General features: G+C 40.8%; 1 protein-coding gene across 8 annotated transcripts in view; it reads left to right on the forward strand.

Moving 5' to 3' along the window:
- The first annotated feature begins 2786 nt into the window (after positions 1-2786).
- The window catches only part of SGCE (sarcoglycan epsilon), a 34649-nt gene continuing 16099 nt past the window's right edge, over positions 2787-21336 (forward strand). For 5 of the 8 annotated variants that reach the window (XM_049798573.1, XM_049798575.1, XM_049798572.1 and 2 more), the window contains exons 1-4: positions 2787-2979; positions 11707-11811; positions 15834-15956; positions 18456-18613. In XM_049798573.1, the coding sequence (XP_049654530.1) occupies positions 2790-2979; positions 11707-11811; positions 15834-15956; positions 18456-18613 (576 nt within the window). In that variant the 5' untranslated portion in view covers positions 2787-2789. Of the gene's footprint in view, positions 2980-11706; positions 11812-12391; positions 15385-15833; positions 15957-18455; positions 18614-21336 lie in introns of all 8 variants that reach the window. The other 3 variants (XM_049798579.1, XM_049798578.1, XM_049798577.1) reach the window with 3 other exon arrangements.

Here is a 21336-nt window from a genome sequence, read left to right on the forward strand (position 1 = left end):
AGGGAGTATTTCTAACCAGTATCAAGTAATTGGTGGCAGATTTAAAGACGTTTTTTTGTCCATATCACTTCTTTTTATGAATGTAAGGGTAGAATTCTTAAGAAGTGTGCAGCATTACCCAATGTTTCTCAAGCAAGTCAAGGTCTGCCTTGCAGGGCTGGGTCAGTGCTGTATGCTTTGGAATCCCAGCCTCAAGATACGACTAACAAAAAAAGACGTAGATACTCACCCATACGCAAGGGCTGCTACGAAGGAAGCAGTGAGACAAGGCAGGCCCTTGTGGCACTTCTTTACATATCAATGACACATAACCATTTCTTCTCAGGCAGTGTATCTCACAAACATGTTTTAGATAAAAGTAGCCTTCTTTCTATACAGAGGTGGCAGAGCACTGAACACTACTACACTGCTGCTGCTACTACATTAAAAAAATTTATGTTGACAGTTTTATAGTGTCTATAGGAATAACATCTCAACATGATACTACTTGGAAAGAAACTGGTAATTAATAAGCTGATGACAGTACAGATGTTTACAAAAATCAGACACTCCGCTAGCAGTAAAATTATTGTTGGAAAGCTACCAGTATTCTCACTCATTAGTCTAAACATTACTATCACAGGATGAGCTAGCTATCTGAGATCGTTATGGCACAGCTGCACTTGCATGGCTTTGTATGCTTCCATAAGGGAATGAATCAAAAAATCACATATAACTTCAGAGTGGAAGTAGGCCTACTCAAAATTATGAAGTTCGATGAAACAGAAGACTTACTCCTAGATAGAGGAAAATGAAGGAGTGTGATTTCTGCTCTTAAATACCTATGCAATCAAACTAAAAACATGAATATATTCTGAAAGAAAGTCTCAGTGGAAAGAGAATAAAAAATCCTTTATCTGGGATATATTAAGCTGGCTGACTAGAACACCAGAGTATTTTGCACCTTAATGTCAGGCAGAACTTCTATATTGAAGAGCCTCTTACTACGTAAAGTTCCCCTTCATGAGATGGATTAATGGAAACTTAGAGCCATAACAAGACTAAAGCCAGGCAGGATAAAGTCTTCTACAGTTGTCTTTTTTTCCTCTGCTTATAAAGAGTTCAATAGGGTCAATACAATTTGAGTAAGCCAGATTATATTTCTGCCTTCCAAACCTCAAAAGCACACAATTATTATTTTTTGCAAATGTATTTGGCTTGCAAGAGTGGAAATGCTTATGAAATTTAATGAGAGATCAAAATTCTGTATGCAGAACAAGGGAAGGAAGGTCATTTCCATGGATAATGGAAGACTTACTACAATTTGCAAATATCAAACATGACACTCCACCAGAAGGAGAAAATAAAAGTAGAAGCAGATCTATTTGTGGAGCTGGGCTTTAGTTGTGGAAGGCAAAAATAAAATCTTTAATGGCGTTCTATGCAATTCCAAGCCAATATTTAACAGAAACTCTCCATCCAAGTCTTGTCCCTATTTAAATGTACTTCTATACTAACCTATACAGCAAAACATTTACAAAGTATTTGTCAAAAAAATCTATCCTCCCATGCATAACTGCCCTAAGATATTGCAAGTTTAAATAATGAGTTAATCAAACCTACTAAATAATACATAAAAGCAGGCATGGCTCTAGATGTGGTTCTACATGTAGTTCTAGTACAGGGACTACTCATATATATCATATAGAAAGCTGAGAGTGTAGCTCCCTAAAAGAAAATGCTATATTTACATAGCACTGTGTCTTAAGTGGTTATCTCTGACATACACATACACCCACCCACCAAGTACATCACCATTGCCAAGAACTGTATTTGACAATATTCTTTCTTCCTTCCTACATGGGGGGGAGGGGGGGGGCAGGGTTTGCTTCCACAGCGGGGCAAGCACTGCGATAGCTTTTGGGCTATGCTGCAGACATTAAATGGCATTCAAAGATCAGTAATTAGTCCAGAAAGCATAATGCAGCCAGCGTGGAGTGAGATAGCACAGAATAATCTGACCTGACTTAGAAAATTGGGTACAACCTTTAATGGAGGCCACAAAGCTGCAGGAGAGCAATGCGAGAGGAGTAACAAGTCTCCATGCTCACCTTGAGCCTGGAGCTGGCGCTCCTGACCATAACCTCCAGGCACCCTACTCACAACTCCGCTAGGTGCAGGTGCAGCTGCTGAACGTTGGAAAAAAGCCACTTTGGATTTACGTGTATAATATGGATATAGACTTAAAAAGGGGTAAGATATTCAGAAAACTGATGTTGCAAGGACTTCAGCCACGACGTCCTCCAAGAGCACACCGCACCGGAGCACGCCAGGCAAGCTTGCAAGGCGTCCTGCCCTGCCCTACTGCTTGTGTCTGGGCCCCAACGGAGGGAGCGGGGCTGCAAGAGGCAAGCAGCAAGGTGCCACGGCCGCTGCCTTCCCTTCCGCACCCGGCGCACCCACCACGCCTCGCTTCACCGCCACTTCGTTCCCGCCACACTTGCACCGCTGGCCTGAGGCGAGAGCGGCCGAGCCCCGTCGCAGGCTGCGCCCGCCTCTCCACTGAGATAGCGCCGAGCCCCACCAGGGCAGCGCAGCGCAGGGCAGGCACCCTGCCAGGGCCCCACAAGCCAGCCTGCCCCGGCCTTCAGGGGAAACGGGTTCTGCGGACCCCGCACCGGGCAGCTCAGCTCCCCCGCGCTCCCCCCAACATGGCCGCCGCCGTCGGGGTGCGACGGGCGCCTCCTCCCAGCATGCCCCGCGGGGCAGCCGCGCTGCCTGGAGACCGCCGCCGGGGCGGGGCGGGGAGGATGCTGCGGCCGCCGCGGGGCGAGGCGGTGGCAACGGCACGGCGCGGCACGGCACGGCACGGCGCGGCGCGGAGGATGCGGCAGCAGCGGCGGCAGCAGCAGCAGGCGGAGGAGCGGGGAGCAATGCGATACTGCGCGGCGGGGCCCTGGCCGCACAGCGGGGGCGCCCTCACCACCCTCCTGCTGACAGGTCGGTCCCGGCGGCGTTTCACCGCGGCAAGCGGGCACGGGCCCTGCCGGCAGCCGCCGGCCTGCGCCGCGGTGTGCCCCCCGCCACCACCCCCGTCCTGCGGCCTATCCTGACCCCTCCCGGCGGCGCCGCTCCCTCCCCGCGTTGCCCTCAGGCTGCGGCTCGCTGTGCCCCCTTTCCCCCCGCTCCGTGCCTCCCCCCTCCTCCCGTCGGTGCGGGGTCGGCCCCGCCCCGGCAACCCCCCCCCCCCCCCCCCGCGGCTCCAGCGGCTTCCCGGCGCGGCGGAGCACACCCCGACGGCGGCGCAGGGCTGGCGGCCTGCCCGCCCCTCGCCTCTCCCCCTGCGGAGGGAACGGCCGCAGCCCGCCCCGCCCAGCGCGGCGCCTCGCGGGGAGCGCCCCGGGTCCGGCGGGGCCCCGCGCTGAGGGAGCCCGGCTGCGGCGGGGGCGGCCGCGCCGGGGCGCGGGACGAGGCCTCGCGGCGCGGGAGCGGGTTTGCCGGCGGGGCGGGGGAGCGAGGCCTGGGCGAGAGGCGCTGGGTAGCGGCAGCGGCTCCGCTCCCGGGGCCGGGCCGGGCCGGGCCGGGCGGCAGCGCCCGCTGCCCTCCGCCCCCTCCCTCGACCTGGCAGGGCTGTTGCCTGTCCCCGAGGGCTGGGCGGTTTTGAGTACAGGGGTATCTTCCGTGTTCCACCCCCCACCCGCAAATTATTTCCCATCTTGACCAGTTAATCCGACTGTGTCAGAATTAAGACGGCAGAAAAAGCCTTAATCCTGCTCCCTATTGCGTGTAAATAATAGCGGTCACGCAGTAGGCGGGTTTCACACCCACCAGGTTCTTCACAGTGAAATACTTCGAACGGGTAACACTTAATAGCCTTTGTGAGGCCGTTGCTACCCCAAGAGCAACAGCAAGAAGTCTGTTAGGTTATTTAGTGCTCTGAGAAGGTGGTGGTGTGTCACCTGAAAGCTAACAGTCTGCTCAATATCTTCTCAAATAATATCTAGGTACACTAGGGTACTGACAGCAGAGGTGGCATGAGGCATTGGCTATATCAAAGATGTGGTTAGCACCTAAGTGTTAAGTTGTTCAACGTGAGGATAAAACTTTGCATTTGCTAGATGCAAGATACTGCTTTCTCTTTATGTGGAAATTCTTCCTGCCCTCCCTCTCCCAAGACCAGTTGTGGGATAGCAGCCAAGAAAGAGCTAGGACAGTCTTAGGATAAAAGTTTTCAGTATCAGCTAAGATACTAAGTTTAATAAGTTTCAACCGAAATGAGCTTCTAGAAGCTGAGTTGTGAGCTTAGTCAACAAGTCCCTTCCAGGCTACGTGGTATGGGAAGAGGTCTTAAGGTTTTCTACCTTGAAAGGTGTTAACTTTTCCAACTTCAAACTCAGACCTTCTAAAGCCTGGTTCAGTTGGATCTTATTGGTTAAAACAGCAGAATATACAGTTTGAGACTGAGGTAAAAAAGAAGCATGAACTTAAGTTCAGTTAAGTTCTTTTAAGAGATATCTATATAAAATTTATTCCTTATCCGGGTGGAGTTTTGTTGCATGTTCCTGGTCTGAATTCAGGTACAATACAAGACAGCTTTTAGAAGCTGAATGATGCAAACTGTCCCAGGAGCTCACCTGAGTTGTCGTCGTTCCCCCCCCCCCCCCCCCCCCCCCTTATATTTCTACACTTAAAGAATTACTTATAAATGCCTGTGTTGTCCCTGGAACCCGTGTTTTATCCCAGGAATAGGGAGTCATATTCCCCCTTCCCTATAAAGGGGTCAAAATGGGGAAGGAGCTCATTAGTTCTCACTTTGGAAGCTGTGATTATGTGGTCACATTAATTTGTCATAAAGCTGCATTGCTGCCAGAAAACATTCCCCTGCCCTTCCACAGCTAGGTATTTTTCACTGCTTCCCATGAGAGTGCTGAATAACTTGTACAGTGATACTGTGAATTGGGTCATCTGGCTGAAAACTAGTCCACCCACAAGCAAAAATTGTTCACAGAAATCAATTTACTGACCAGGACTGGTACAGGATCATTTAGACTGGTGTGTGCTAGGTGGCCAAAAATGTGCTGGGAATCCCCCCTTTCAGCAGCATTGCAAACACATTAGTTTAAAACAACTGTGAAATCATGGGCTAGGACGGCTATTCAGGAGAGTGAACTAGATCCCTGCACTCCTCTCGCTGTTCACAGCAGAAGTGCCATTGGCAACACTCTGCTTCTCAGCTGCACCCCACAGAGGGAGGCAGAACATTTCACGGATGATCTAGTGTTTTCAAACTGATACCATGGCATACCTGCCCTTTCTTCTTTTGTGGCTGCAACCATAAGGGCAAAGAAACAGGTTTTCTTCATACGGGGCTCTAAATCTCTGCCTGTGAAGATGCTGCCTGTCAAGTCTTTGTACTAATCTGACCCAGATCAATAAATAAAATCTATTGTCAATGAAGTTGCTTGAATAAGTAATTATAGGAGGGGAAAGCTAACCATTCCGTTAGTACACTTTTCACTACAGAAGCACATTATTTATAGGTGGTATAGCTTACATGGAGATATCTTGCAGGTCCTCAAGCCAGACAATAAGAAGTCAGCTTTATAGCAGGAATTCATCTTCTAGATGTAACTTCTAGTGTGTAAAGAGAGGCTTGGTTTTGCTCCTTAATGTTTTCAGATTTGGTTAGAAGTTCATTGAAGTACTTCAGAAGTTACATTCACCAAAGTAAAACCCTTTCTTTAGAAGAAAGATTGTTTCCAATCAAACTAAGAAGAAAGAATTTCAAACCTAGACAAGAATATCTATTTTGGTACAGCTTTCGGGCTCTTCTTATATAGATGTTGATAAATTTACAGCAGACACTATCAGTGCAGAGTACCGCCTTTTGGCAGAGCAAAGAGGAAAGGAGGGAGTTGCTAGTTTTGATTACTTCCATAGGAATTTGAAAGAAGCAGAAGAGCCAAGAAACCAGAGAACACCTATTAGTTTCCCTCCTAATCAGTTGAACTGCTCTTTAAGCAAGAAGTAGTAGAACCAAGAAGTGCTCAAACCTGAGAAGATTTTTTTACATGACTCTCTTGCTGCTGAAGTGTTTTCAATGCAAAACAGGGTGCTACAGATTGAGAGCTGAAGGTACGCATTTCAGTATTCACTGATAGATATTGCTGTGTTGGAATTAGCATGAACATGTTACACAGGTCAAAAGTATACATTGTTTTGTTAACAGTGTAGCTATGGCACTCACCTAATACCAAAAAAAATTCATTTACATAAACATAGACTGTGTCTAAATGTTGTTACAATTGCAACACAAACCACCAAAATGCCTTTTCAATATAGATTATTTTTAGCGGCAGTCCAAGCCATGAAGATGAGAAGTTAGAAAGAATGATCTAGTGATCAGACAGAAATCTCATCTTGAAATCTATGACTTTCCTGAATTCCTTTAGTCTTTTAAATCAATTGCCACCTCAAAAATTTGGAATGTAATTGCAGAGATGCTCTGATAATTCATGTAAAGAGATAATAGAAATGTCGGGGGCATCCTGGAACAGCAGGCTTACAGGGTGACCTGGCCATACCCCGTGGTTACACTGTGAGCTTGGGGCAGGGCCGCAGGAACTACCAATGTTTTCCTCGCCTTCACGGAAAAGCTAATCTAATTTGGTTCTCGTCAGGCCTGCAGGAGGGAGACTGGTGGTGGGTAAATGTTACTATAAATAAAGCACGAGGTTTTTGTTCTCCCAGTACTTAATTTGCAGCATTCCCAAGATTGCAAATGCTGAAGTTTCACAGTGAGACTGACAAAATGCCCGATTCAGTTACTTTTCTCGAATGATCTTGCTGAAATATTCAGATGTTACAGTAATCAATGGGTAGCACAGAGACAGGTAGAAAACCATTACTTACTGAACAATGATGAACAAATGTAGAGCTTAGAAACGTTTCTGGGTTTGATTTGAACTTTTACACAGTTACAGTAAATGGAGTACAGAGACACCTGAGCAATCCGTAATGGAGAACTAACACAAATTAATTCCCATTTCATATGCAGTAGCTGTCATTGAAGAGGATCTTATCTGTTAGAAAATATCCCATCTCAGTGTGAATTTCCACTGAGAGAATCCACTTTAATTCACAGTAAATTTCTACAGTGGTGGTTGCTTATGTACCGCATATTAGGTAAGAGGAAGGGGTGCAGAGGTTGGAAGAGGAGGGAGAGTAGGTGGTAGTGCAGCTTCTGCCTCCGCTGGTGGACGACGTGACCCACAGGGCAAATATCTGTGTGCAGATGTCAGTGGGTCCTCAGTGACTCGCTGGGTGCAAGCTCTGTTTTGAGCCGCGGGCTAAGCACCTTGATGCAGACGGTTGCTTGACGGGTGTTGTGGTGGAACTTGGTGGAACTCGGTTTCTGGTTGTTCTGCTGCGCAGTTCTTGGCGGCCTGTCAGAAACCTGTGCCGTGTACGGACCTGTGCTTCCAGCTCAGGATGCAGGAAGGGCTCCGAGCCAGATGGGATATGTAGTGGAGGAGTGCGAGGGTAGGTTTTTTTGGAGCAGGGTTGTGTGGTAAGAGAGTAAGGGGTAGTGGCAGCATGGCCCGAGGTCCTGGTCTGTGACATGAGGGTAATGAGCACATGCTTAGGTCCGGGTCCCAGGTGGAGGTGTGGGGGAGAGGGGAAATGCCGGGTTTTGAGAGGTGGAGCTGTGTGCTGCATTAGTCGTGGGACAGATGGGCTTGAGATCCTACTTCAAAGAAGCAGTAAGGAGGATAGGTAAGGGTGCGGGATGGTTTGTGGATGTTAGGCTGTAGTAAAGGAATGGGGAAGGTGAAGTTGGCCCATGGTAACTTAGGTCCTTTTCGGATTGCGAGGTGGGCAGAAATTGTTGTGGATATCTTCTCTGTTAAATCTTGTCCTGTTAAATATTAATATTTAAAACCTTTACATAAAACCTATACAAATATAATTAATGGAAAAAGTGTAAAAATAATAGAAATGTAATTTATATTTGTAAAATAATACAAATATAATTAAAGAAAAATATTAAAGAAAATAAAGATTAAGTTAAGGAAAATAAAATTAAAATATTAAAGAAAAATATAATTAAAGAAAACAGAAAACACTGTAGGTGTACTTCACTTGGGCATGTTCAAGTCCCAGGCACAGAGCTGTGAGTTGCTCCTGCTGCTGTAAGCACTGGTGGGTGCTCCTGCCACTGTGGCAACATGTGTACCAAACTGAAGAGCTTGACACTATTAACGTTTTTTTTCAGCATGACTACAAGGCTGATTAAATTAATTCTAAACTGTCTCTTTGATAAAATGCATAGTTTGAATCCCTGCATTCTGTAGTATAAGGCCCCTTTTGTCATCCTTTAATCATATTCACAGATTTTCCCCGAGCTTTCTTCATGTTGTCGCTATGCTGCTTGAAAGCTCTGTGTGAGTACTAGACACAGCATTTGAACAGCAATCATATCTGTGTCAAGGACAAAAATAAAATCTCCCTGCTTCTCCTTGATGTTGCTGTTTACGTATCACCTGTTCTAACCAGTCTTCTGCTGAAAGCTTCTGTTCAACTAGTTACTACCTGACGTATGTCCTTAGTTTTTTATCAAAGTCCCTGAAGTGCATGCTCTATAGTGTGCATATGGCATGCCACCTTTGCTCCTGGGTGTGCATTTACGTTTTATTCTATTTTAAGTGCACATCACCGATCACCTTTTTACCAAACAATGCAGATTGTTCTGTCTTAGTGGCATGTAATCTCCATTATTTATCAATCTCCTTGCCTTTGTTTTTATCAGCAAATTTTATCAGTAAATATTGTACATCCAGGTCATTTTAAATATATATATAAAGTCAAATTGCATAAGGCCAGTGCCAGAACCTTGGGAGGCCCACTAGAAATCTAACAAATTAACTACTCAGCAGCTCTATTCTCTTGCTTGAGACTGCCAGTCCTGTGGTGAAAGCTGTTGAATGGGCAGTGTGCTCCTGAATTGTTTCATTTCACACCTGTCATTAGAAATCAAATAGATGGTGATATATATTTCTATTAAAACATTATACTGTAAACTCTAGGATCCAAAAACAGGCACACTGGGTGCTTTTCCAGTTCCTCTGTGAAATGCAGTGTAGGGTGGAGAGGTGGACAGGTATCCTCTTTAATCCCCACAGCTAAACCTAGCACAATTTGCAAATCCAAATCAAAGACACTTACTGATCATTTATGTTTAAAAATGCATCTTGGAACCTGTCTTTCTTTTTTTATTCCATTTAAATATGCTAGAATGATTTTGTATCTAGTTTTTCAAAGTGCTAGGTGATATGCTGTATATCTAAGGGTAACGTCATTATTTCTGTCTTTATCAGAAAAAACTCCTGGGCTCATCAAAAGTGTCAGAAAAGATGCATTAAATCCTTGTTGACTGTGATAAGTATAATACTCTTCTCCATTTAATAATTCAGTAATCAAATCTTGTATTAACTTTTTTGCATGGTGCTGGTTTGTAGCTGAAAAGCCTCTGATTCCCAGTTCATCCTGTTGAAATATTGGAACAACTTTATTTTACCTTTCTGGAATTTATGGAGTGTTCCAAGAATTACAGAAAATTCACGCTAAAGGTCATATGCAGTACTGAGCTGGATAATCTCTAGGACAGTATTATATTCAGACTTGCAATGTATGCAGATCAATTCAGCAGGGAGAAAGTTGTCCATCTTGCAAGACAGATGTAAAACAGTGGATGTGAATAATACCTTTTTGTTCGATCAGCTCCTTTGTGTATATTGAAAGTCTAAAGAAACTTAACAGAAATTCATAACTTAGAAACATTATTTTATTGGTATGTTAATTTGAGCATGTAATTATTTTGTTATTTTTCATCCTCAATTCAATTTCAGGTGTTTTGAGTAAATTATCATTAATAAATGCCTCACATGCATAGATTGAGTATTTGTGTATCATGACTACTGCTTAAGCCAGATCTGTTCAGCCTCCTAAATTCTGTTTGGAGAATGCGATACCAGTAATATAATGGCTGACTGGAGTAGCTGTGTCAGCAGAAGTTTCCGCAGATGTTTAAGCTTCTAATGTAAATGATACATGTATACTTTGAGTGTTTGCCAATAAGTGTTCTTCTTCCTGCATACTGGTCTATCTGAGTGCAAATACTGCTACTTGGTTTTTTCTGATGCTGCTGTTTTTACAAGGAAATTAAGATGCTAATCCAATAACATCTTCTAACTGAGGTTTGACATGAGTTCTCACTCCCAAACTACTTCAAAAGAAAGACCACTTTCCCATTTGTAGTATCCAACTCCAATTCCTTCCCTCTACACTTTCAGCTGGTATATAACTATACAAACAGCTGATATATCTACTATTCATCACAGAAGAAAGGGAACGAAAGAACAAAAAGTGGGAGGGGAGGATAGAGCGTTCTCAGGCACTGGTGAAATGGAGTCTTTCTGTCAGCTCCACGGTTGCTTTCTGTCTCCTATAATAATTTGCTCCTCAGAACATTTAAACCTTCTTACACCTTCAGCTGCACTGATCCAGCTGTTTTCAGGCGGTGTTCTAGCTGCTTGGGGTGAAGACAACCCTTTTTAACTGGTTCTTTTTTCAAAATTGATTATTGGTTATGCCTGCAAGGCAAGGTGATCAGCCCCATGTGTCTTTATATCAGCAAAGCATCTTTATATCAGCAAAGCTGTGCTTTTGGTTACATTACTTTCCCTAGTTTGGCCAAAATATACTATGCCAGTGAAAGTAACTTTAGGTATGTCTTTGCTGGTATATGAGGTTTTGCAAGTGCAAAATATATTTATCAGAGAATGCTCTTCATCATCTTTATTATCAGTATAATTACATCAGCAGAAGTGTCTGCAGAGGTTTAAGCATTTAGTGTAAGCTTAGCTGTCGCAGTTTAACCCCAGCTAGTAACTAAGCACCACGCAGCCACTCGCTCACTCCCCCCACAGTGGGATAGCGGAGAGAATCGGAAGGGTAAAAGTGAGAAGACTCGTGGGTTGAGATAAAGACAGTCATAGGTAAAGCAAAAGCCGCGTGCACAAGCAAAGCAAAACAAGGAATTCATTCACCACTTCCCATGGGCAGGCAGGTGTCCAGCCATCTCCAGGAAAGCAGGGCTCCATCATGCGTAGTGGTGACTTGGGAAGAGAATGGTCATCACTCTGAACATCTCCCCTTCCTCCTTCTTCCCTCGGCTTTATAAGCCGAGCATGATGTCGTATGGTCTGGAATACCCCTTGGGTCAGTTGGGGTCAGCTGTCCTGGCTGTGTCCCCTCCCAATTTCTTGTGCACCCCCAGCCCACTCGGTGGGGTGAGAAGCAGAAAAGGCCTTGGCTCTGCGTAAGCACTGCTCAGCAACAGCTAAAACATCTCTGTGTTATCAACACTGTTTTCAGCACAAATCCAAAACATAGCCCCACACCAGCTACTATGAAGAAATTAACTCTACCCCAGCCAAAACCAGCACATTACCTTATTTAGAAAAATGAGTGTCCAAAATGTTACTATCAGATTGTTATATGTTTATATATTCAAATCAAACACCACCATTTTTTTTAACCTGAGGTTCCTAAACTCTGACTTAAACCAAAACCTGGTTTAGAAGGCATCTGATCCCATCTGATACTTTGTTTGTGGGAGTCTGTTGATCTGACTAATTTTTTTTGCATTTGTTTTATTCTGAAAAGCTTTTTTGTTAAGCTCTGCTGATGGCAATAATGGAACAGTTAACTGGACGACTAAGCAAGCCCACAGTTATATTATCAGCAGAATAAAGGCTGTTGAGAAGAATGGTGAGTTTAGGTTGTAAATTTAAATCCCATGTTGGTTCAGTCAAATCTGCTTTTAATATTACTCTTGCTTTTTCAGTCATGTCCTTGTTTTAGGAATAAGGTGCTATTTCAAGGTAAGTAATTTGGAAAATTTTACATTTCTTCAATCTTTTAAACATTCACAGACCTGCGTGTCTTTGTGAGTCTTCCCCAACTTTCCTGTTCCTATGGCTTTGCTTGAAATAATGGCTGTGTGTATACCTAATATTGCACATTTTCTTATCATGGCTGGTTGCTTGGAGGTACCTTTGCAGTATGCTTAATACAATAACTTGTCTGTAACAATTAAAAAAAAAAAATTTCATATACATATTGCAAAAAGACTATTTTATTGTCATTTATGCAAGTATACATAGACTATTTTAGCTAGTGTACACTAGCTGAGAAAAGGCTTTGCACTGATTGCCCATCCAGGCAGGCAGTCTGGATTGGCCCCCAAATCAAGTTATTTCTGGGATTGTGCTTCATCTGCTAAAAATTTGTGGGGAGAGAACCCATTGAAATTCCCAGAAGAAATTTCCAGGTGTTTTTTTTTCTGAAGATCATCGACATACAGACTTCAACCAACATGGTAAATCTTCTGAAATTTCTGGAGACGGGGGTCACCTGTGTCTGTTAACGGGCTCTGGGCTAGGGGCTGATACAATCCTAGCTGAATTCCTGGTGGTGCCCATGTTTGAGACCCACAAGAACAACAACTGGGACAGTTTCTGTATATGTTTCAAAAAGTGGTGTGTGTTTTCCAGCCTTCAGTTTCCAGTTAATCTACTTCTTTGCCAATCTCCAGAACTTCTAACCTTTCTGTACAGATATATCTTGGGATCTACAGAAAGTCCTCCAAGGGATCTGGAAACAAGAAAGAAGAGAACAGTGCTATTGAGGTAGCTGATACTGTCTGTTTTTCTAGCAGGGATCTGTTGTGATCCTATGTAGTGAAGATTTTTAATTTCCCGTGGTTAGTTTTACAGAAGCCTTTCACAGTCCCCGAGATTTTTATTTACCACAGGGAATTTACCCAGGCAATTCACATCTGGCAGTATGCTGTGTTAGATTAGTATCTAGAAGTTGGTAAGTATATTCAGTTTCATCCCTAGATAACCTAAGATGATTACACATTCATCTCCAGTCTCAGGAAGTCTTATGAAAATAATTGTGCGTTTTAAAAGCTTCTGAAGAAAATAGCATTTCACTTGTTTCATCGTTGAAAAGCAGTTATTGCTGTAGTGGGCTGAAAACTCACCATTTTCCTCCTGATTTTGAAGGAACTTGACAGGGGAAAAAGAAGAGAGCTTCTCTGACAAGGGGGGCGAGAACTTTCAGATTCTTAATCTCCGTACTTGTGTCATTACAATGTGTTTGTCATTATAAGATAAAATAAATTTGTGGGATTTTTCCTTCTGAGAGGCATTTTTAGACTTCCACCAAGATCACTGTTTTATATATGCATTAAATCCTTATTGGTATGCTTACTTTAGCAACAGAGAACGTCTCATTACTAAGAATGGGCAGGCATTTAGTGGTGGCAATAGATTTCCTCTAACAGGCAAAAGAAATATGTTACATGGTTTTTTTCAATAACTGCTGATTCTATTATCCTTCTTCCTTTCTAAAACTATTGCTTGTGGAGAAAATATACATTACTTTTTCACTGTTCTTCCTGTTTGATATGGATTTTCATTGTAGAGTCAAAGCATCAGAAATGCAAAAATGGATTTTTTCCAGGTATTTGATGCATTTTCAGCCAGCCACCATATTTTTGTCAGCTTTTCTGCTGTATTAATGTTAGAAATTACTTTTTCAGCTTTTCTTGAAAATATTTTAAAGGAAATTAGTTTCCTTGCTCTATTTATAGCTCATTCACAGAAGTGAGTACAAAAGTTTTTTGGGTCATCAATTTACTAATTTTAATTATGCAAATCAAACAGTTATGTTACTGTATTTAAATCAAGTCTACATAATTAAAATTACAGTAACTGGTTTAATAACCACACAAAGTTGTAATAAATTATTTAAATTTCAGGATCCATTTTAATTTTGTGTTTAAGCTAAAATTATTAGAAAGATGTTCTGTTTAGTACTGTGTTAAAAGTGGTTTCCAAAGGTGGGAAAAAGCAACTGCTGTGGAATTTGATCAATAGCATATCCAGAGCTTGAGACTATTAATTCTGCAATATCAGGCTTGAAGTGTGGGAAGTATGTAATTAAATGTAGAGGTCTACTTTACAGATGTCTGCATCACCTCTCCGCTGCCTCTGCAGTCATTGGAGATCTAGTCAGTGTAGTCAGGAATCTAGGGCATGATTCATCTCATTTTACAGGAGAAATCAAATTAATCAACCCCTAGAAGCATCTGTTTCTTCTCCACTGACTATAAAAGGAGCCTGACTAACTCAGTGGTGGCTGTTGTTTCTGTAGGCATCTAAAATTGGGTGAGAGAGATTCCACACGGGAGTACGTGGTCTGAAGGATGGAATGTCTGTGATTAATGCCTAATTAGCAGTGGCTTTTTAAGCAGATCTCAAGTAAGAAGGTTGGTGTAATGATAAGGCCAGAGAAATTATACCAGGATTAGGAAATCACATGATCTTGAGCCACATTTGAAATGTACCTTACTTATTGATCCAAGTGTTAAAATTAACCCTTTTATCTTCTAGGAGGTACAAGTTTGTTTCTGTGAGTTTGTTGTGATGACTCTGAAGTCTCTTTTGGAGTCCCTCTTCCCTATGATAGTACCCCATGCTGTAAGACCTATAGTCTTTGGAGATGTGACTTCTCATAAAGTTTCTTTCAGTTTAGCAAGCAAGGCAGGTAGTGGTGTGTGTCTGTTTCTGTACTTTATCTTTATTTACCACTTGTGTAATCCTCATCTCATGGACAAAAATCATCAGCAATGATAGATTCTTTCAGGGCATTGACTTAAAATTGAATAGTAATATGGAATAGTAATATGACCTACAGTGTACCCCGTTAAGACACCATGAGAAACACCTATTAGATCAGTATTCTCCATTTATACTTAAATTCTTAAACTTGTCTATAAAGTGGTTTCTTACCCGTTTAATGTATCATTATGATTTCTTTATTCTTCTAATTCATTAAAATGTGTATATAGTACTGTGTCAAATGTGTTATACCTAAATAAGATTTGCTTTTATCAGCTAAATTTGTAATTACATAAAAAATAGCATATTGCTTTTACTTATGCTGGTTGTTCTGAATTAAGTTTCCTTTAGGCTTTTAATTCTGAGTCCTGTAAAATATGGCTTCTTTTTTTTTGTTTGGAATCAGTGACACCTGAATGTCCTATAATTGCCCATGTCCTTCTGTTTTATCCTTCAATACAAGCGCATCTTCTTCAATAATGAGCTCTCTAACCAGATTTTTGGGTGTACGTTTTCTGAATTTGCTGGTCTAAGAAAGTCTAGCTTTAAGAAATCAGAAATCCTCAGCTGAAATGAATTGCTTTGTCCTTTTCCGCACAAGAACTGAAAAATCCACCATTTTCATTCAGTGAGGACTCAGTACCATTGATGGGTAAGGTTCCTCTGTATTTCTCATGTTCCTTTTTTAAAATGAAAAATATCAAGAAAACACAATTGTGTCATTCATTTAATGTATTTTTATTCATGTAATGTTACAAATAAACGAACTATAAAATTACAATAGCCTCCCTTGTGTGTGTTTGTGGGGGTTTTTTAATTGTAATAAAAATAAAGAGCTCATGCAACTTCTGAAATCCTAACATAGCCAGTTTTGTTTATTGCAGTGTTGGAAAGGATCCTGTTGGGCAAAGAGAGGGTTTGCTCTGTGTTCTGTTCTTAAATCTGTGCAACCTTTTAAAAACCTTATTAACAGATACCTAATATTCGTTGCATTCCTTCTCCCAGATTGCCCACATTGCTGTTGAAATGCATGCTGTATTATCTAGAGCATGTCTCATTTTTGCTTTTTTTCTGTCTCTTATCTTTCCTTCTGCTTTTCAGTGTACACGATTCTGTCTAAGGTGCACTCTGATCGGAATGTATACCCTTCTGCTGGAGTTCTTTTTGTTCATGTTTTGGAGAGAGAGTACTTTAAGGGGGAATTTCCTCCTTATCCAAAGCCTGGTATGGGATGCTAAGATCTTCCATATTATATAAAAACATGTGTGTGGGGGGAAAGTTTTAAAAAATTCAGGTCTATTTAGCATACCTTACAGTTCACTATGTAACATACAAAGGACAGTTTTTAGTTCCTGTTGAAATATCTTCAAATGAAATAAAATATGTGGTCCTACAACTTTAAAATGTTCTGGTTTGTGATCATTTGTGAAAAGATGCATATGATTGTGTATTGTGAAAAATGTACTTAATAATTTGGGAAGGTGTAATAACACACTATGTGTCTGAGATTAGGAAGTATACCTTTTCTTCACTTTTGCATTAAATATGAAATCGTAGAAGTTTAATAATTACCTCTGTTAAAAAATGCCATTTATCTGATCAGTGCTCCAGACTATCAGGCTATATGAAAGAACATTTTGAAAGCATATAGTAAACTTGAGACAAAATAGAAGATTAAATCAGATATGAGACTATGTAATCATGTTTTGTTTCATTTGAAACAAATGCTCCTTTGGATTCAGCCTTCTTCCTGTACTTAGGAGCAGTTTAATGTTAGTAAGCAGTTTGTTTTTGGAGAAAGCTGCGATGTCCTAAGTATGGTGTTTTGATGTACACCAAAGGCAAACCTAAAGGATTGATCACTGGCAAGCTGGAATATGTATAAGCAAGCTGGGGGGGGACGGGGAGAGAAAGAGAGAACGTGCTGCCCCACATGCTTATTGATAATGCAAAGGAATAACAAATACGTAAATATATCCTATTTATATAAATATAACTATCCTGTTTTCCTATCAAAATAGAAAAACCACATAATAAATGTACTGCGCACACAATCAAAACCTCTTTCATTAATAAGCTTTTGAATTGATTTGAGAGTACTATTTTCAAAACTCACGGAAAAAAGAAGCTTCTGTTAGCATTGGTTAAATTTTGTCATGAATAAACCCAAATATTCTAAAAAATTCTTTTCCTTGATGGATATTTTTCCTGACATATACCAGACTCTTCAGTTCATGTAACAGTGACTAGCAGAGTGAGGTTTGCCTGTGTCCCAGTTTTCTCCCAATTTTGGCACATAGATGGAAGGAACCTGGAAATTTTACTAAAGATGGATTGTTTTTCGAATCCTTATAGCCCCAGCCTGTCTTGACATTCATATGATTCAAAGGCAGTATGAATCTGATTTCAGATACTGCTGAAATTGTTGTACCCATAGATGATTGTGATCATAACAGAAATTCACTGTAAGGCCAGATGTTGGCATGGTTTTTTTTTGTTGTGTTTTTTTTTTGTTTGTTTGTTTGGTCCGCTGTGCTGGATCATTAGCGTAGCCTACTTTGACAGAGGGCAAACCAGAATGTATCACAGGTGGCTTTCAGGTTTTTCCCCAAATCATTTGTGATGCTGGGGATTTTATTATGAATGCAATAGGTGAGATTACTGGGACATCCCGAGAGAATAGCGAGGAAAGTTGTGTTACGCCCTGGTGCTGGTTTGGTGTGGGTTTGGTCTCTTTTACCCACATCCAGATGTGTAAATGTGTACCTGAAAATTAGTTACCCTTTGGCAACAGGTCTTGGGCTCGGTTTCTGCCTTCTGTGCCAGCCTGCCTGTTGTCTTCTCTTGTCACTTGCCCTACAATGGCTGCTGTTGCCATTTCAAAGCCAGGTTGGAGGAATGCGGTGCAAAAGGGTCTGCACAGGCTAAGAGCAGATTTGCCCGAGTTCTGTGCCTCAGCTGTAAGGTCCCCATGCCTTAATGGTGCGGATCTGGTAGTGCTTACAAAAGCAAAAATAAACAGAAGTCAAATCTGGCCATTTGTAAGAGTCTCGGTAAGAACCACGAGAACTGTTGTAGTGGTTTAACTTTAGGAGCTTTTAGAGATTGCAGCTGGACCATGGTATTTGTAGCCATCAGTGGATCCATTTTGCTGGAATGTCTGGTCCTTTTTTGAAATAATTTGTTCTCTAAAGAACAACTACTGCCAGGCTGTTGGTGCTGCAGACCTGTATGTATATCCTGATGCTAAAAGAAGCTTTCAGACATTGATGATCGCACGGCCACTCTTTACAGGAAGGCCGTCCAGGTACATTGGGTCTCCAGAGCCATTATTAAAAAAAGTAAATAAAAAGAAGTGGTTTTCGGAATTAAAGGACTGAGACCTTTGTGCTTTTGTCAGTAAGGAGGTTAGACGCTTTAATTCTAGGCGGAACTCAGACCGGCTAGTTAACGAGTGCAAGCACACAGAGTTAGCCAGGACTCTTAAGAAGTACAAGCACATTTATCTATGCAGTTGGTTACACTTTTCAGATACGAATTTCTCAATACTTACAAGTGCTGAGTAGGAGTTCACATATTTCTGATATGGTGAAGGTTAGCAATTTTTTATTTTTTTTTAAATGCTTAGAAGACAACTGGAAGACAATAAGATTTTCTAATGGAAATATCAAAAAGTGTATAGTATTTTTTTGTAAATACTCTAATACAATTTTTCTTATCTAGGTGAAATAAGTAATGATCCTATAACATTTAATACCAACTTAATGGGTTACCCTGACAGACCTGGATGGCTACGCTATATACAAAGGACACCATATAGTGATGGAGTGCTGTATGGCTCACCAACTGTAGAAAATGTGGGCAAACCAACCATCATTGAGGTATTTTCTTTTAAAGGTTCAAAAAGACTTATTTTGTTTTAGAGTATAAGATTCAGAATTGTCAACAAGCATTGCCTCTTTTTTTGAAAAGTTAATTACAATTAAAAACAAGAAAGATTATAAGGCAGGGACAAGGACTTGTGACATTAACATTTTCTCTTAGTTACCATTGTATCCTCTTTTGAGAGAAAGCCAAATGGTATGACATTTCATATTTTACTTATAAGGGAGAACTAGTAAATAGCAATAACCATTTAAGCTTAATATTCCTTGATGAAATACCTTTAGATTCTTGCCATTCATCTTTTTAAGAGGCATTTCATTTCAGTAAACTATGAATATATGAAAGCTGTATTCAGAATATAGGGGGGAAAAAACTTTGTCAACAACTTGACTTGAAGAATATCTGAATTCAGAGATTTGTAGCATTCTACCCTAAATATGGGTGAGACTTCCCCACTGGAAAATACAGTGTTCAGCCAATAAACAGGTTTGGGGTTTGTTTGTTGTTTTTTTAAAATTAAATTATTTTTCATCAACTATTATCTGGTTCATTACTCATGTTTATTGATAGAGTTTATTTTAATTACTACTTACATGTGTTTAATTCTATTAAGTGTAACAATGAGAAAACCCACTACTTTATTTTTGATAATTAGCTATCTAAATGTTTTAAAGCACCAATTATTCTTTGAGCAGCAATTGAAAGGGAAGAAGGACTATATTTTCTGCTATGCATATTGTAGCAGACTGAATCAGACACAGTGGTTCACAGGAAAATCTGCTCGTTAACTTGCTCCAGCCATTTTGCTGCTTCAGCAGTATATTTGTCTTAAATCCTTGATGAGTTTCTTTTTTCTAAATTGCATTTGATACAGTTGTTCTTCCTCAAGAATGACATCTCTAAATGTTAAGTCATACTGTAGATAATTTCACCCGTGCTTAATTCTATATACATGATTCAGTTTTGATTTCAGCAGGACTAATCACATCTGTAAAATTACATGTGTAGAAGTACTTGCCGACTATGCTTAGCTTTCTGTAGAGGAAACTGTTATTTAAAATTACCTTTTTTTTTAAAACGGCATGTGCTTTTAGATTCATGGATCTGTATCAAGACCTCCATTATAAGCTTGACCTCAAACCTATATCTGAACTAAAACTTGCCTAGCATACAAATTAATTCATTGCAATCCCTTCTCAGATGTGGCTTTTAAATTAATTCTGTAGTACGTGAGGAGGACAGATTGCATTTGACCCGGTTCCTCGTGCCATCTGGGAGCAGTGGTGGCATATTGCTGGCCTGAATATAACTTTCATAGTGTCGTAATTCCTTAGATGATGTCATGGATAGGTCAATTAACTGGAGGAGACCTCATGATTAGAAGAGCCTGACTTTTTGCATAGCACTGCAATAGAGTGGGTAATATTCTTCAGCTCAAGCTCCTGTAAAAGCTGTGCAAAGACGGTTTGTGTTTGAATGAATATTCAGTACAAAGACAATCTCCGCCGCTGTCACTATTACTCGGTACAGGTGCATGTTCCACGCTGGCAGCTCTCACTGCTGGGGTGCAGACTCAAAGTGGGTACTGTTGTGTTTCTGTATAGAGCTTGTACAGCCAGAGTGTTTGGCTTCCTAAGTATTAATGTTTAAGCTACTGTTGAAACAACCCTTTGAAAAATTAACAGAATCGATGATTTGAAAAATCTCAGGAATTTATTTTCTATTAATTTTATAATGAAGTTGTTACTTTACATAAGATGTAATTGTGTCAGGTAAGCTTTTCCTTCTACTCTAAAATGACCCCGCAGAAGATATTGCAGAGCGTTTTTCATTTAAATCCCTTAAAGGAATTGCAACATCTGTTATTTTTGTTTGTTTAATAATCAGTGTCATTATGCTTTGTAGCTCTGTTTGCTGAGAAGTAATGTAGTTCTGTCACTGTTGCCACTCCTCTGCGTCTTACTTGTCCCTGAAATGAATGAACTAAAGTCTAAAATTAGGAAGAAGGTTAGTCTTTTTCAATTTGTTTCATGAAAGATCACATTTCAGGAACAAAAAAAGTAGAGAAAATAATACATAATTATACTGATATCCAGCCTCATTCTGTATTTTTTATGACTGAGCACTTAATCATAGTACAACTTCGGAGTGCAGTCACCACTGAGGAGTAACCATTTGCAAGCATTTCAGGCATCCCACATACATTTAAACTGTAAGATTGGTATCCTTATGTAATTTGACCATGAAGGCATAGGTTTCCAAAAATAAGAGTCACAAATGTTGCATCTACCTACTAGTTTTCAATTCCCCTACAGTTACAGACTCCAGGATTTTTTAAAAAAACTTTAAATATCTCCATCTAGTTCCCTAGGAGCTTATGGTGGTGGTGGAGGGTGGAAGGGGAAATGGAGAAACCAGTCTTTGTTTATGGCTGTTCTTAAAGATAGCAGAAAAGAAAGAATACATATGTATGGCAGAACACTTTTATCTGGACCAAAATATATTATATTCACATATATCCTTTGGATAATTGTATTTGGCTATAGACTGGTTGAGAAAATTCCAGTATCCTGACATGAAGGTAATACTGTATCAAATAAATTGATCTTCCCTTTCAAATTTTATATTAATGAATGAATGTTCGTACATTTCAAAATAAGAAGGCAAAGCATTTAAAAGGTGATAAGTATTTATAAATTATCAATTTAATTTTCATTGA

The sequence above is a fragment of the Accipiter gentilis genome, chromosome 4, assembly GCF_929443795.1.
Source record: "Accipiter gentilis chromosome 4, bAccGen1.1, whole genome shotgun sequence".
NCBI lineage: Eukaryota > Metazoa > Chordata > Aves > Accipitriformes > Accipitridae > Astur > Astur gentilis.